Raw genomic sequence first — 16407 nt, 5'->3', positions numbered from 1 at the left:
ACTAAAATAAAAGATTTGTTTTCGAAATGATAGTTTCTGGGTTCGACCATATCAATGACCAAAGGCTCGTATTTCTGTGCGTTATGATTTTATATTTGACTGAGCGATGGTAGGCAGCAGCAGGCTCATAAGCATTCATTCAAACAGCACTTTAGTGTATTTGCCAGCAGCTCTTCGCAATGTTTCAAGCATTGAGCTGTTTAGGACTTCAAGCCTATCAACTCCCGAGATTAGGCTGGTGTAACCGATGTGAAATGGCTAGCTAGTTAGCGGGGTGTGCGCTAATAGCGTTTCAATCGGTGACGTCACTCGCTCTGAGACTTGGAGTAGTTGTTCCCCTTGCTCTGCAAGGGTCGCGGCTTCTGTGGAGGGATGGGTAACGATGCTTCGAGGGTGGCTGTTGTCGATGTGTTCCTGGTTCGAGCCCAGGTTGGGGAGATGCGAGGGACGGAAGCTATACTGTTACACTAACAATAATAAAGTGCCTATAAGAACATAGAATACTCAAAGGTATATGAAATACAAATGGTATAGAGAAACATTCCAATAATTCCTATAATAACTTCAACCTAAAACTTCTTACCTGGGAATATTGAAGACTCATGTTAAAAGGAACCACCAGCTTTCATATGTTCTGAGTAAGGAACTTAACGTTAGCTTTTTTACATCAACATGTTTCATTATTTATTTGAGGCCAATTTGATTTTATTGATGTATTATATTAAGGTAAAAGAAAAGTGTTCATTCAGTATTGTTGTAATTGTAATTATTACAAATACATAAAAAAAATATGTGTGTGTATGTATATATATATATATATATTTATTTATTTTATATTATTATTTTTCTAATATTTATTTTATTTACAATCGGCCGATTAATCGGTACCGGCTTTTTTGGGTCCTCAAATAATCGGTATCGGCGTTAAAAGAAATCATAATCGGTCGACCTCTAACCCATAGTAAAAGAGTCCTATATCGACATAACCTGAAAGGCCGCTCAGCGAGGAAGAAGCCACTGCTCTAAAACCGCCATAAAAAAGCCAGACTATGGTCTGCAACTGCACATGGGGACAAAAATCATACTTTTTGAAGAAAAGTCCTCTGGTCTGATGAAGCAAAAATAGAACTGTTTGGCCATAATGACCATCTTTAGGTTTAGAGGAAAAAGGAGGAGGCTTGCAAGCCGAAGACCACCATCCCAAACGTGAAGCATGTGGGTGGCAGCATCATGTTGTGGGAGTGCTTTGCTGCAGGAGGGACTGGTGCACTTCACAAAATAGATGGCGTCATGAGGTAGGAAAATTGTGTGGATATATTGAAGCAACATCTCAAGACATCAGTCAGGAAGTTAAAGCTTGGTCGCAAATGGATCTTCAAATGGACAATGACACTTCCAGTAAGTTGTGGCAAGGACAACAATGTCAAGGTATTAGAGTGGCCATCACAAAGCCCTGACCTCAATCCTATAGAAAATGTGTGGGCAGAACTGAAAAAGTATGTGCGAGCAAGGAGGCCTACAAACCTGACTCAGTTACACCAGCTCTGTCAGGAGGACTGGGCCAAATTCACCCAACTTATTGTGAGAAGCTTGTGGAAGGCTACCTGAAACATTTGACCCAAGTTAAACAATTTAAAGGCAATGTTACCAAATACTAATTGAGTGTATGTAAACTTCTGACCCACTGGGAATGTGGTGAAAGAAGTAAAAGCTGAAAAATAACTACTATTATTCTGACATTTCATTCTTAAAATAAAGTGGTTATCCTAACTGACCTAAGACAGGGAATATATACTAGGATTAAATGTCAGGAATTGTGAATAAGATGTATGTAAACTTCCAACTTCAACTGTGTACACACACACACAGTAGTTGCAGGCACGGGTAATGCAAGAGCAGCCATTTTGCAAAGTGACGTACATCAATCCATGACAAAGCATTTCATGAACCACACACAGTGAACGTACAACAAGAATAACAAAACAAACATTTCAAAAGTGACAAAAACAGGAGTGCATAGAACATTTAAAGCAGGCCCCATTTGAAAAGGTTAAAAGTTAAACAAGGACAAGACACTGAGGGAGGGATCCGGGGACCACTTGCGTACCTTTGGCCTCCGCGGCCTCAGCGGCAGCTATGTCAATGTGAGTAGTGGTGAGAAGGAGAAAAGTGAGTCATCAATGCAGAGACCAAATAACATCAATAACAGAACAGACAGAGCCAACCAACCAGGAAAACAGGTTATACATGCTTATAAAGGCTACTCCCTGAGCAACAGCACAATTCAAATACACCTCAAACCATTTTTAGTGTGATGAGAGTCCGCCTCCCTAATGACAATTTATTATTTTAGGATTAGGAGCACCCACAAGGCTCTGGTCAACAGTAGGCTACTATAGGGAACAGAGTGTCATCTAGGACAGTACCAGTGAGAGCGGTCTGCAGGAGATCTAGGTTGCTAGCTGCAGTTAAAGGGTCATGAGGGCTTAGATGTGGATGGACAGAGATGGGGGGGGACACGACAATGAAATGACGAAGTCTGCTGGGAGGAGATGGGAACGGATCTCCTTGCATAATGAAGTGTGTTATGGCTCAGTTCTCAAAGGAGATGACGGCTTTAATCTTTCTATTCAACTTGTTCTTAATGAGGTGCTCTGTTACTGGTGTCACTCTGAATAACACATGGTGAATCTAGCTCTGAGACCATAACAGAACTCTGAAAACTAAAAGGGGGAAATGCCTTACTTTAGCTATTGTATTCAAAGAGCACTGGCACTGCAGTCAAAACGGCTCAGCATTTCCCTAAACATCACCGTAGCAGTGAAGACAAACAGGGATGTAATGAACCAGATAACACAACCTATCCAGGGTTTTAACTTGGCCAGTCAGCCTAGCATCCTCGATGTTAAAGCCTTGGTCAGACTGGAGGGGCGAAAGACACAGGGTACGTCCCAATTACTAATAGGGGTCTGGTCATAAACAGTGCACTCGATTGTGAATAGGATGGCATTTGGGACGCAGCCTGAGACAGACAATGGCATTCTGGTAAAGGTCACGTCGTGTGGTTTCTCTCAGAGTGCTCACAGCTTTGTGGCGACGTTCAGTACACCTACGCCCCGCCTGGGAGACCAGCCCCCAACATGCCCTTCTCTCCTTCCTGCTGACAGGCCTGGTGTGTGTGTGTGTGTGTGTGTGTGTGTGTGTGTGTGTGTGTGTGTGTGTGTGTGTGTGTGTGTGTGTGTGTGTGTGTGTGTGTGTGTGTATTTCCCCTGCTGGCTGGGCTGGTTGACCTTTAGATCAGGGCTACGGCCACTTCAGTGACAGGCGGCTCTGAGCCGACCCCCCCGGACACCCTCCCAGTCCCCCCTCTACCCCACAGGGACGGCTGGCTTGATACAGAGCCCAAGACAGACGAAGGTTGTGTCCCAAATCACAACATCTTCCCTTTATATTGACCAGTTTGGCCCATAGTAGCCCAGTGAGCTAGAGGAGTGAGGGCAGCAATCTAACATGATGTTCATCTAATGTACATTAACAAAGGCCAGGTGTAGGCATCAGCGACAGTGATGGTTTCCATAAGAGCCGGGTCTATTATGTTTCTTTCCCCGAAAGTGAACTTATTCATGTCAAAATGCAAAACATTGAGTGAAGTGTACATCCTTCGGTTTACTGTGACTGGGGTAAGGCTGTGTCGCTAGTGCAGGTTAAACTGCATGGCACCCCAGGGCCCTTTGAGGGTAGGGCATGGGAAACGGGTGGAGCTGGGGGTACAAGAGAGAGAGGAGGACAGAGACAGCAGGGTGAGGGTAGACAGGGGAGGATGAGGGAGGGTGAAAGGAACACTTACCAGTCTGCAAGGTCTGTTTGCCACCTGATAACACTCCTAGAGGCAGCGATCCAGTCGGGGTCAGTCCTTTGAGTGTCAGCACACTCTCACTCTCCTCCCTGAAGAACGAGAGAGAAACAGGAGAGAAAGGAGAAGTTAACGTAACTGCATACGTTAAAACACTCCTCTGTAGCATCCAATGACATCCCTGTATATGGGCCACTAATAGACCTACATATAGAACATGTGTGAATTCTAGGATCTCTGTGCCGATCTGCATCTCCCTTTCCCCATTGCATTTGTGTGGCTGGCTAATGTCATTACACAGCCTCACCACGGTGCTGTGTCGTGACTCACTTTTGCCTGCTCATTAAACCTCAGAACCAGCACTGTGTTTTCAAACATTACTTCATTATGCACTTAACTGACTTAAGTCATGTCATGAACTAGACTCAAGTCTAAACTAAAAATAGACTTCAGTCTACTCCCAACCTCAAGGTCTTTAGTCTTTGGGTGCGTCTGAAACGGCAACCTATTCCCTAAAGTGTACTACTTATAGCAAAAGCCCTAGGGCCCTGGTCAAAACTAGTGCACTATACAGGGAGGAGGGTGCAATTTGGGACACAATATAATGCTGTCTGGTGTGCTACTGAGAGAGAGACCTTCTCACCTGAGAACAGAGAAGACTCTGGCCATCTTCCCAATGGCTCGGATCTTATTCCGGATCACCTCTTTGCGTACCGCTGGTATTCCACCGTCTTCTCATTAAATACAAGGGAAAAAATATCCTAAGCAATGTTGGAGATTTCATATTGCATTGTAATGGTTTCTACCATTTGACACACGCCAAGTCTACAAAACAACACATTAGTCCATGCCCCAACGAATTGAGGCTGTTCAGAGGGCAAAAGGGGGTGCAACTAAATATTAGGAAGGTGTTCAATTATTGGAAAAATTACTTGCGTCATGCACAAAGTAGATGCCCTAACCGACTTGCCAAAACTATGGTTTGTTAACTTCTTGGTGACAGAGGGGCAGTATTGAGTAGCTTGGATGAATAAGGTGCCCAGAGTAAATTGCCTGCTACTCTGTCCCAGATGCTAATATATGCATATTATTATTATAGTATTGGATAGAAAACACTGACGTTTCTAAAACTATGAATGATGTCTGAGTATAACAGAATTCATATGACAGGCGAAAACCTGAGAAAAATCCAACCAGGAAGTGGGAAATTGAGACTTAGTTTTTTTAACGCAACCAATATCCCAACATCTACAATAGGGACTTCCTACGGCTTCCACTAGATGTCAACAGTCTTTAGAACTTTGTTTGAGGCTTCTACTGTGAGGTGGGACCGAATGAGAGAGGAATGAGCCAGGTGTCTGGCAGAGTGCCACAGGCTCTGATGCACGGTCAAGAGAAAGTTAGCTCTCATTCCATTGCTTTTCCACAGACATAGGAATTCTCCGGTTGAAACATTATTGAAGATTTATGATAACATCCTAAAAATTGATTCTATACTTAGTTTGACAAGTTTCTACGGGCTGTAACGGAACTTATTAAACTTTTCGTCCGATGTTCGGCTGGACCTGAACGCGCTTTTGTAATTGTTTACCAAACGCCCTAACAAAAGAAGCTATTTGGACATAAATGATGGACATTATCGAACAAAACAAACATCTGTGGAACTGTGATTCCTGGGAGTGCATTCTGATGATCAAAGGTAAGTGAATATTTATAATGCTATTTCTGACTTCTGTTGACTATCTTTTTGGCTGCTTTGTTGTCTGAACGTTGTACTCAGATTATTGCATGGTTTACTTTTTCCGTAAAGTTTTTTTAAAATCTGACACAGCGTTTGCATTAAGGAGAAGTATCTCTAATTCCATGTATAACTTGTATTTTCATCAACATTTATAATGAGTATTTCTGTAAATAGATGTGGCGCTCTGCACAATCACCACATGTTTTAGAACTACTGAATGTAACACACAAATGTAAAATTTGATTTTATATAAATATGCACTTTATTGAACAAAACATGTATTGTGTAACATGAAGTTCTATGAGTGTCATCTGATGAAGATCAAAGGTTAGTGATTAATTTTCTCTATTTGTGCTTTTTGTGACTCCTCTCTTTGGCTTGAAAAATGGCTGTGTTTTTCTGTGAGTTGGTGCTGACCTAACAACGTTTGTGATACTTTCGCTGTAAAGCATTTTTGAAATCAGATACTGTGGCTGGATTAAAGAGAATTTTATCTTTAAAATGGTGCAAAATACTTGTATGCTTGAGGAATTTTAATTCTGAGATTTTTGTTGTTTTGAATTTGGAGCCCTGCACTTTCACTGGCTGTTGGTGAGGTGGGACACTACTGTCCCACATATCCCAGAGAGGTTAAGAAGAAATTTGTGGAATGGTTGAAAAACTAGAAAAACTAGTTAGGGCTCCGGGCAGCCGAGCGGAAATGGAGGAAAACTCGCCTCCCTGCGGACCTGGCATCCTTTCACTCCCTCCTCTCTACATTTTCCTCCTCTGTCTCTGCTGCTAAAGCCACTTTCTACCACGCTAAATTCCAAGCATCTGCCTCTAACCCTAGGAAGCTCTTTGCCACCTTCTCCTCCCTCCTGAATCCTCCGCCCCCTCCCCCCCCCTCCTCCCTCTCTACAGATGACTTCGTCAACCATTTTGAAAAGAAGGTCGACGACATCCGATCCTCGTTTGCTAAGTCAAACGACACCGCTGGTTCTGCTCACACTGCCCTACCCTGTGCTCTGACCTCTTTCTCCCCTCTCTCTCCAGATGAAATCTCGCGTCTTGTGACGGCCGGCCGCCCAACAACCTGCCCGCTTGACCCTATCCCCTCCTCTCTTCTCCAGACCATTTCCGGAGACCTTCTCCCTTACCTCACCTCGCTCATCAACTCATCCCTGACCGTTGGCTACGTCCCTTCCGTCTTCAAGAGAGCGAGAGTTGCACCCCTTCTGAAAAAACCTACACTCGATCCCTCCGATGTCAACAATTACAGACCAGTATCCCTTCTTTCTTTTCTCTCCAAAACTCTTGAACGTGCCGTCCTTGGCCAGCTCTCCCGCTATCTCTCTCTGAATGACCTTCTTGATCCAAATCAGTCAGGTTTCAAGACTAGTCATTCAACTGAGACTGCTCTCCTCTGTATCACGGAGGCGCTCCGCACTGCTAAAGCTAACTCTCTCTCCTCTGCTCTCATCCTTCTAGATCTATCAGCTGCCTTCGATACTGTGAACCATCAGATCCTCCTCTCCACCCTCTCCGAGTTGGGCATCTCCGGCGCGGCCCACGCTTGGATTGCGTCCTACCTGACAGGTCGCTCCTACCAGGTGGCGTGGCGAGAATCTGTCTCCTCACCACGCGCTCTCACCACTGGTGTCCCCCAGGGCTCTGTTCTTGGCCCTCTCCTATTCTCGCTATACACCAAGTCACTTGGCTCTGTCATAACCTCACATGGTCTCTCTTATCATTGCTATGCAGATGACACACAATTAATCTTCTCCTTTCCCCTTCTGATGACCAGGTGGCGAATCGCATCTCTGCATGTCTGGCAGACATATCAGTGTGGATGACGGATCACCACCTCAAGCTGAACCTCGGCAAGACGGAGCTGCTCTTCCTCCCGGGGAAGGACTGCCCGTTCCATGATCTCGCCATCACGGTCGACAACTCCATTGTGTCCTCCTCCCAGAGCGCCAAGAACCTTGGCGTGATCCTGGACAACACCCTGTCGTTCTCTACTAACATCAAGGCGGTGGCCCGTTCCTGTAGGTTCATGCTCTACAACATCCGCAGAGTACGACCCTGCCTCACACAGGAAGCGGCGCAGGTCCTAATCCAGGCACTTGTCATCTCCCGTCTGGATTACTGCAACTCGCTGTTGGCTGGGCTCCCTGCCTGTGCCATTAAACCCCTTCAACTCATCCAGAACGCCGCAGCCCGTCTGGTGTTCAACCTTCCCAAGTTCTCTCACGTCACCCCGCTCCTCCGTTCTCTCCACTGGCTTCCAGTTGAAGCTCGCATCCGCTACAAGACCATGGTGCTTGCCTACGGAGCTGTGAGGGGAACGGCACCTCAGTACCTCCAGGCTCTGATCAGGCCCTACACCCAAACAAGGGCACTGCGTTCATCCACCTCTGGCCTGCTCGCCTCCCTACCACTGAGGAAGTACAGCTCCCGCTCAGCCCAGTCAAAACTGTTCGCTGCCCTGGCCCCCCAATGGTGGAACAAACTCCCTCACGACGCCAGGACAGCGGAGTCAATCACCACCTTCCGGAGACACCTGAAACCCCACCTCTTTAAGGAATACCTAGGATAGGTTAAGTAATCCCTCTCACCCCACCCCCCCCCTAAGTTTTAGATGCACTATTGTTAAGTGACTGTCCCACTGGATGTCATAAGGTGAATGCACCAATTTGTAAGTCGCTCTGGATAAGAGCGTCTGCTAAATGACTTAAATGTAATGTAATGTAAATGTATGTAAGTAAACTTCCGACTTCAACTGTACATATTACCTCAACTAACCGGTGCCCCCACACATTGTACCAGTATCCCCCTGTATATCTGTATTTAGTCTCGCTATTGTTATTTTACTGCTGCTCCTTAATTACTTGTTACTTTTCTTTCTTATTCTTATCTGTATTTTTTAAACTGCATTGTTGGTTAGGAGCTCTTAAGTAAGCATTTCACTCTAAAGTTGTACCGGTTGTATTCAGCACATGTGACTAATAAAATGTGATATCCAAGGTGTGCGTTTTGCAACCTGTGGACCAGCGAGGGTGAAATCCTGGCTGTTCCTCTTACCTTCACACAGGTCGTCTCCTTCCGACATGAGTTCATCATCAGAGCAGATGTTCAGCACGTTCACCAGCATCTCTGTCACTATTGGGAAGGGAGAGGCGGCAGCACCACAGCTCAGGTTAGCACCACCACCAAAACACTCTTTGCTGCATCTTTTTGGGTGCAGACCTATTACACTAGAATGTGCCAATGCTCCTTTCTGGCATTCTACTCCGCATTCTTAACTCTGAAACACTGAGTTTGGACGGGGACCACATGCATACCTTTCTCTCCAACAAATGGCAGAGACCAGGTGAAGACGTCCATAAAGTTGGGCAGCCAGTAGGGGTGGGGGGAGCAGTTGAACTGCCGAATGTTCATCACATTGTTCTCATACTTTAATACAGCAGCTGAAAGTAGGAGCAAGAACAAAAATAATGATACACTTAGCCATTCTGACAAATTGTAGCACTGGCAAAAGTAGCACTTGTAACACATTGGCAAATTGTCATATTTTGGAGACAGAATAGGCCAGACAGAAGAAGGGAACACCAATCCCAGCTAGCAAACATAACAGCTATATAAGACTGTGCATAAAACACACACACAGTCTTGATATAAGGAGTACACAAACCTTTGTTGTTATACACATCTAGGTAATTTGGTGCTGAGAAGATTGTAATTAATGAAGGAAAGCCTGTAGTCTGGCTTTTTCTGTACATCCGATACCTGGGATGAGACACTTATTTTAGTTTGACAGCACAATAGTGAAGAGACAAAAATAAATAGCTATTTTTGGTAACGTTAAGTGATCAAAAAAAGTTTTAAAAGTTACCCTGCATCCTGTGCTTCGTGTGCTCTTATTACCGACAACAAGTTATTATTTATCAAAAAGTCACATACAGCCGGGTAACTGCAAGGCAAGACAGAGAGAAAAAAAACTATTAAAACAGCCAGTGGAATTAAATCTGGACCTCACAGTGTCAGTCTGGCAACCATGCAACATGACAGATTCTTTGAGTAAAACCATTAGAAGCGTTCTCTAGCAGTTCTTAACTATTGGAAATACATTGTGTATTTCCCTCTGGCCTGGGAGGTAGGCAGGGTTTAATTAACTAGTGAGGCCAAAGTAGAGCAGAGGCAAGGCAGTGGTATTTATGAGCTCTGATAGCTGATCCAGCAGTCAAGAGAACAGGAGTTCACAGCTACAGCCAGCAAGGAGACGTGGTGTGAGTCTTAAATGGCACCCTATTCCTTATATAGTGCACTACTTTGGACCAGGGCCCTATAGGGAATAGGGTGCCATTAGAGACAGATCTCAATGTGGCTGCTGGGCTGGCTTTTACTGGGGTTTATACACAATATATTATTGTGGGGTATGCATGGTGTCCGAGCTGTGTGCTAGTAGTTTAAACAGACAGCTCAGTACATTGTTTGTCAACACTTCTTACAAAAACAAGTAGCGATGAAGTCAATCTCCTCCACTTTGAGCCATGAGAGATTGACATGCATATTATTAATGTTAGCTCTGTGAACATTTAAGGGTCAGCAGTGCTGCCCTGTTCTGAGGCAAATTTAATTTTCAGAAGTCCCTCTATGGCACCTGACCACGACTGAACAGTAGTCCAGGTGCGACAAAACTAAGGCCTGTAGGACCTGCCTTGTTGATAGTGTTGTTAAAAAGTCAGAGCAGCACTTTATTGTGGACAGACTTCTCCCCATCTTAGCTACTGTTGTATTAACATGTTTTTGACCATGACATTTTACAATCCAGGGTTACTCCAAGCAGTTTAGTCACCTCAATCTGCTCAATTTCCACATTATTTAATATAAAATTTAGTTTAGGTTTAGGGATTAGTGAATGATTTGTCCCAAATACAATGCTTAATATTTAGGACTAACTTTTTCTTGCCACCCATTCTGAAACTAATTGCAGCTCTTTGTTAAGGGTTGCAGTGATTTCACTCACTGTAGTAGCTGATGTGTATAATGTTGAGTCAGCCGCATACAGACACTGGCTTTACTCAAGCATGTCATTAGTAAAGCTTGAAAAAAGGGGCCTAGACAGCTGCCCTGGGGAATTCCTGATTCTACCTGGATTATGTTTGAGAGGCTTCCATTAAAGAACACCCTCTGTTCTGTTAGACAGGTAACTCTTTATCCACAATATAGCAGGGGGTGTAAAGCCATAACACACATGCGTTTACAGGAGGAGATTATGATCGATAATGTCAAAAGCCTTACTGAAGTCAGGCAAAACAGCTCCCACAATATTTTTATCAATTTCTGACAGCCAATCAGTCATTTGTGTAAGTGCCATGCTTGTTGAATGTCCTTCCCTATAAGCATGCTGAAAGTCTCAATTCATTTTACAATAAATTAGCATTGTATCTGATCAAATGATTTTTTCTTAAAGCTTACTAAGGGTTGGTAACAGGCTGATTGGTCAGCTATTCGAACCAGTCAAGGGGGCTTTACTATTCTTGGGTAGTATAATTACTTTTGCTTCCCTCCAGGCCTGAGGGAACACACTTTCTAGTATGCTTAAATTGAAGATATGGCAAATAGGGGTGGCAATACCGTCCGCTATTATCCTCAGTAATTTTTAATCTACGTTGTCAGACGCCGGTGGGTTGTCATTGTTGATAGACCATTTTCTTACCTCTTCCATACTCACTTTACAGAATTTAAAATTAAACCTTTAACTAGGCAAGTCAATTAAGAACATATTCTTATTTACAATGACAGACGACATTGGGCCAATTGTGCACTGCCCTATGGGACTCCCAATCATGGCCGGTTGTGATACAGCCTGGAATTTAACCATTTCAAATCAGTTATACTTGGATGTGTAGTGTCAATTTGTTGTATCATGTAGACCTATCCCTGGATACTCAGAGGATATGGAAACTATTCAAGTGGCAAACAGTATCATTTGATTTCATTGGCCAGTATTATTGAATATCATATTTTTTTTTAAACATCTGAAACTGGACACATATTGTTCTGAACTAGTACCGTACCTGAAAAAGTAGGAGCAGCCTCGCACTGAGTTGTGGTTGAAGTGTTCTGCTGTCTTTTCACTGCCGTAGTCCTCTCCTGGGTCAGCCCAGATCAGGTCACACATAGGGCCGAAAGCTGGAGGCTCCTTAAACCTGTCTAACTGTGGAGCGCGTGCATATGCACACACACACACACACACACACACACACACACACACACACACACACACACACACACACACACACACACACACACACACACACACACACACGTGATCAATCACTGATTAAAATCAACCAAATGTATCCACACTTGGTTTTGTAGGCAAACGTGGACTCAAACACCACTTTCTCATCAGGTGCCAGGTGAACTTACTTTCCTAATGTCGTCTAGGCAGTTGATTTCTGGGGAGAGACCACCGTGTACACACAGGAACTGTTGGTTGAGAAGAGCAGCTAGGGGCAGGCAGTCAAAGGCCTCCATGCAGGCATCATACACGCGCTCAGAGTACTTAATCTTACCTAAATATGGAACAGGTGAGACAACTTCACAATTGCTTTCAGAGAGAAACTACTAGCACTAGTTAAACACTTGAAGAGACAGTACCACATGCAATTGTCACAGAGGTCAAACTAACCGTGTATACATGCCAAAATAACTTAGTAGGAAGTAGAATCAATTAGCTACAGCCTAGTATTTCAGAGGGTTTCGTTGTTTTGTTTGTCAGCCTTGCGGATGTTGTGTCTTCCTGGATAATTGCTTAAGCTTCTTTACTTCAGATGCTGGTGAACTTTCAGTGTAACTTGTCTTGCACAACACTTACCACAGGTCAGATTAACTGACTGTTGAGGAAGTGAAGTCCATATAAGGCGAGAGAACGGCAGTGTTTCTTATTAGACCAGTAAATTAGGAGCAGTTAGTTCGGCCTAACAACAAACCTCCCTTCCTCTCTCATTAGCTAGTCCAAAAAAATACCTTAAGTTAAATTAAAATGCTTAGTGCTGGACAAGGGCCACTATCATTGAGAGTCCAAGGAAAGCAAGATAATCAGTGAGTACCATGATTGAGAGAGAGAAGCATTCAAACTATTCTAAAGTAGCGAAGGGAGAGAGAACCACACCGCACTCCATTTGACCTTCAGGGTTTGAAATCAGTTCATATGGAACTCATATTTCCTGACATGGTTAAAATGTTCAGAGGCCTGTCTAGGCGCACATAAGGGAATTCAGTCTTGCACTAGCCTTACACTAACCCAAAGGCTGAATGACAAACCAGAACAAGTATTTTAAATACTAGAGCCTTGGCTATAGCCCATCTAATTTACTCTACTGTTAAAGATTTTGGCGATCAAGTGAAAGCCATTCATCTGCCCAAGTAGGGCTGGGCAAAATATTGAATTAATTAGAATGCATGTTTGTGCGAACGCCTATCGCAAGAATCGAGGTTTGTTATTTCTATGAGCGTTTGTCCACTTGTTCTCATGCTGTATTTTTGGTCTCGTCTCCTTCGCTCTTCTGAGTCTTCTCATTTACACCAGAGATTTGTATAGAATGACAAGATGCAAGTCTCAGTTTTAGCAAGAGTGAAACCTCTCGCTTCGCCACTTACTCTACGGTTTACACACACATCAAGAGCCCCCTCCCCCACACAGCAACAAAGTAGAGAGATTCCATCTTCCTCTTTGACAAGCGGTTTCAACTTGCTATTTGCATCGGAGGTTTGGTCCAACAGAGTCAGTCATATGGACACCAAAACACGTCGAGACATTATTTTACTGTAAGAGAGATATTAAAAAGGCTATTGTTAGAAAAGTTGTCTCAGCTACTCAAATTGTGCATAGAGCAGACACTACTAAAACAAGAGTATCAATGCAAATTGATTCTGGAAAATGAATGCTCAGTTTGTCGTGTGCCCTACTGGGGTACCACGTACCGCTAGCAGTATTTTAGGCAAAGACTGTCATGCTACCGGTCTAGTTTGTGTTTTATAAAAGAATTACCAACTTGTTCTCATCTCTTCTGAGAAATAAGTTAAGCCACTTGATTTCACCATCTGAACAAAGTGGACAGTCTAACATGCTTTTCAACCAGTTGGAGACCGAAGGGTGTGTTCGTAACAATTCAACCTTGTTACCTAGCAAATAGATCAAAGTTGGCTAAACTTGAAATACAAAGATTAGCTGGCTAAATCACTATCACGTCGGCTTGAAAGATTATTGATGAGGCCTGAGTCCATTTTCTACAGCCTAATGCCTGCTTCAAGGAGTCATTATTAGTGAATGTGCATTATGCATGGTTCTACTTAAATTTGCATTTTTCACAGAGATACTTGAAAGCCAGATGAGTGATTGCAGATATATATTTTTAAATGGTTCAACTACTTTGATAAAATTAAATGATTAGTGGGTCATATGGTTGTGGAAGGCTTATTTAGCTTAGGTAAAACTTCACAAGCCTTGAATTAACTTGATGATTGCCGACTGTTTGAAACGCAGTGTAATTGACCTTTAATCGTACAACACTTAAAAAAAAAACAATTGAGATAAATTGTGAAAAATCAGCCATAAGTTTGAAAACAAAATCTAGATATAATTTTCAGGCCATATTGCCTAGCTCTATGCCAAAGGATCCCATATCTAAACTGTTGTCAGTCACATGAGCTTCTGGCTGACTTCCGGAGAGGAGCGCTAATAACCAACTGCTCAAAATCTGGTTGACTCAACGTTGCTTCAGTGTAATTTGTCCACGTATTGTGACTTGGAATCTACATTGAAAAAAACATTACATTTGAAAAAGTCAAATTTGTTGAAATTTCAACCACAGGATTATATCATGGTAACCAAATTTCAATGTTGACAAATGTTGTATAAAAATTGAATTTGTACCTTTTAAAAACAAGATCTTCAAGGTTATATCTCCAATCAGAAAAAAATACTATAGGATGGGCAGCACCTCCTACTGGAGAATTGATCTATAGCTACCCTCTGGCCTACCTTCCAGGGTATTAACCAAGCCCTGCTTAGCTATAGTATTTGTCACTGACTATTACCAATGTGCTATCGTGAGAATGATTGTTGAGAGATCACCACTTAAAAAACAAAATAGATTCACGTTGGTACAAATGTCATTCCAATGGGTAAGTTTAACAGAGCAAATTAAAATGTGACCATAAATTTCACTCACATAGCATAAATGATCATATTTCGGACTATATAGCATTTGCAAAGTCATCAACAGGCTATTATTTCAATTCACTCAGAATTCAACCCAAAATAGACAATACAATAGGTCCAGGGTATTACGCACTGGATGATTTTAAATGGAATGATATTGAATTGTGTTTGGTTGTCAACCAAATAACCTTTGAAGGAGATGCATCTTCTGCTTGGATAGTTCCATCTGTGTCACTGACTTAAGTCTGGCTTTAATTTCAGTTGGTCTATAAAATTAATAATTGATGTGTTGGAGTCACATCTCCATCTAAAATCTATGTTCAATAATAGGACTAAATCATATTAAAAACGTTATTTAAAGTGCATTTAAAGTTTGATTTAGTACCATTTTTTAAAATGTAGATGTTTGGTTAAGATGAATCCAACATATTAATTGTTAATTTGTAGGCAAATTGGAATTAAAGCCAGACTAAGTCAGCGGCACAGATGGAACTATTCAAGTAGAAGATAAATCTCCTTCAAAATGCTGATATTTGGTTGTGTTTAGCTATGGGCGGCTCTCGCACAGACTACCAGTCAAAAGTTTGGACACTTACACATTCAAGGGGTTTTCTTTATTTTTTGACATTGTAGAATAATAGTGAAGATATCAAAACTATGAAATAACACATGGAATCATTTAATAACCAAAAAAAGTGGTAAATCAAAATATATTTTATATTTGAGATTCTTCAAAGTATCCACCCTTTGCCTTGATGACAGCTTTGCACACTCTTGACATTCTCTCAACCAGCTTCACGAGGTAGTCACCTGGAATACATTTTGATTAACAGGTGTGCCTTGTTAAGTTCATTTGTGGAATTTAATTCCTTCTTAATGCATTTGAGCCAATCAGTTGTGTTGTGACAAGGTAGGGGTGGTATACAGAAAATAGCTATTTGGTAAAAGACCAAGTCCATATTATGGCAAGACCAGCTCAAATAAGCAAAGATAAATGACAGTCCATCATTACTTTAAGACATGGTCAGTCAATGCAGAAAGTGTCAAGAACTTTGAAAGTTTCTTCAAATGCAGTCACAAAAACCATCAAGCTCTATGATGAAACTGGCTCTCATGAGGACCACAGGAATGGAAGACCCAGAGTTACCTCTGCTGCAGAGGATAGGTTCATTAAAGTTGACAGCCTCAGAAATTGCAGCCCAAATAAATGCTTCAGAGTTCAAGTAACAGACATCAACATAAACTGTTCAGAGGAGACTGTGAATCAGGCCTTCATGGTTGAATAACTGCAAAGAAACCACCACTAAAGGACACCAATAAGAGACTTGCTTGGGCCAAGAAACACGAGCAATGGTCATTAGACCGATGGAAATTTGTCCTTTGGTCTGGAGTCTAAATTGGAGATTTTTGGTTCCAACAGCCATGTCTGTGAGATGCAGAGTAGGTGAACAGATTTATCTCTGTATGTGTAGTTCCCACCATGAAGCATGGAGGATGTGGTGTGATGGTGCTTTGCTGGTGATACTGTCTGATTTATTTAGAATTCAAGGCACACTTAACCAGCATATGGTTTGGGCTTAGTGGGACTATAATTTA

At 42.6% G+C, this 16407-nt stretch overlaps 1 protein-coding gene across 5 annotated transcripts in view; it reads right to left on the bottom strand.

The window, feature by feature from the left end:
- LOC124036504 (serine/threonine-protein phosphatase 2B catalytic subunit gamma isoform-like) overlaps positions 1 to 16407 on the bottom strand; it is a 46165-nt gene that overhangs the window by 8555 nt on the left and 21203 nt on the right. For 2 of the 5 annotated variants that reach the window (XM_046351169.1, XM_046351171.1), the window contains exons 5-13: positions 12015 to 12160; positions 11660 to 11799; positions 9472 to 9549; positions 9271 to 9365; positions 8921 to 9046; positions 8661 to 8738; positions 4497 to 4587; positions 3848 to 3945; positions 2108 to 2134 (exon numbers count right to left, since the gene is read on the bottom strand). In XM_046351169.1, coding sequence (XP_046207125.1) covers positions 2108 to 2134; positions 3848 to 3945; positions 4497 to 4587; positions 8661 to 8738; positions 8921 to 9046; positions 9271 to 9365; positions 9472 to 9549; positions 11660 to 11799; positions 12015 to 12160 — 879 coding nt within the window. The remainder of the gene's footprint in view (positions 1 to 2107; positions 2135 to 3847; positions 3946 to 4496; positions 4588 to 8660; positions 8739 to 8920; positions 9047 to 9270; positions 9366 to 9471; positions 9550 to 11659; positions 11800 to 12014; positions 12161 to 16407) is intronic. The other 3 variants (XM_046351170.1, XM_046351172.1, XM_046351173.1) reach the window with 3 other exon arrangements.

The sequence above is a fragment of the Oncorhynchus gorbuscha genome, linkage group LG05 (assembly GCF_021184085.1).
Source record: "Oncorhynchus gorbuscha isolate QuinsamMale2020 ecotype Even-year linkage group LG05, OgorEven_v1.0, whole genome shotgun sequence".
Lineage (NCBI taxonomy): Eukaryota > Metazoa > Chordata > Actinopteri > Salmoniformes > Salmonidae > Oncorhynchus > Oncorhynchus gorbuscha.
This window is presented reverse-complemented; position numbering and strand designations above follow the sequence as displayed.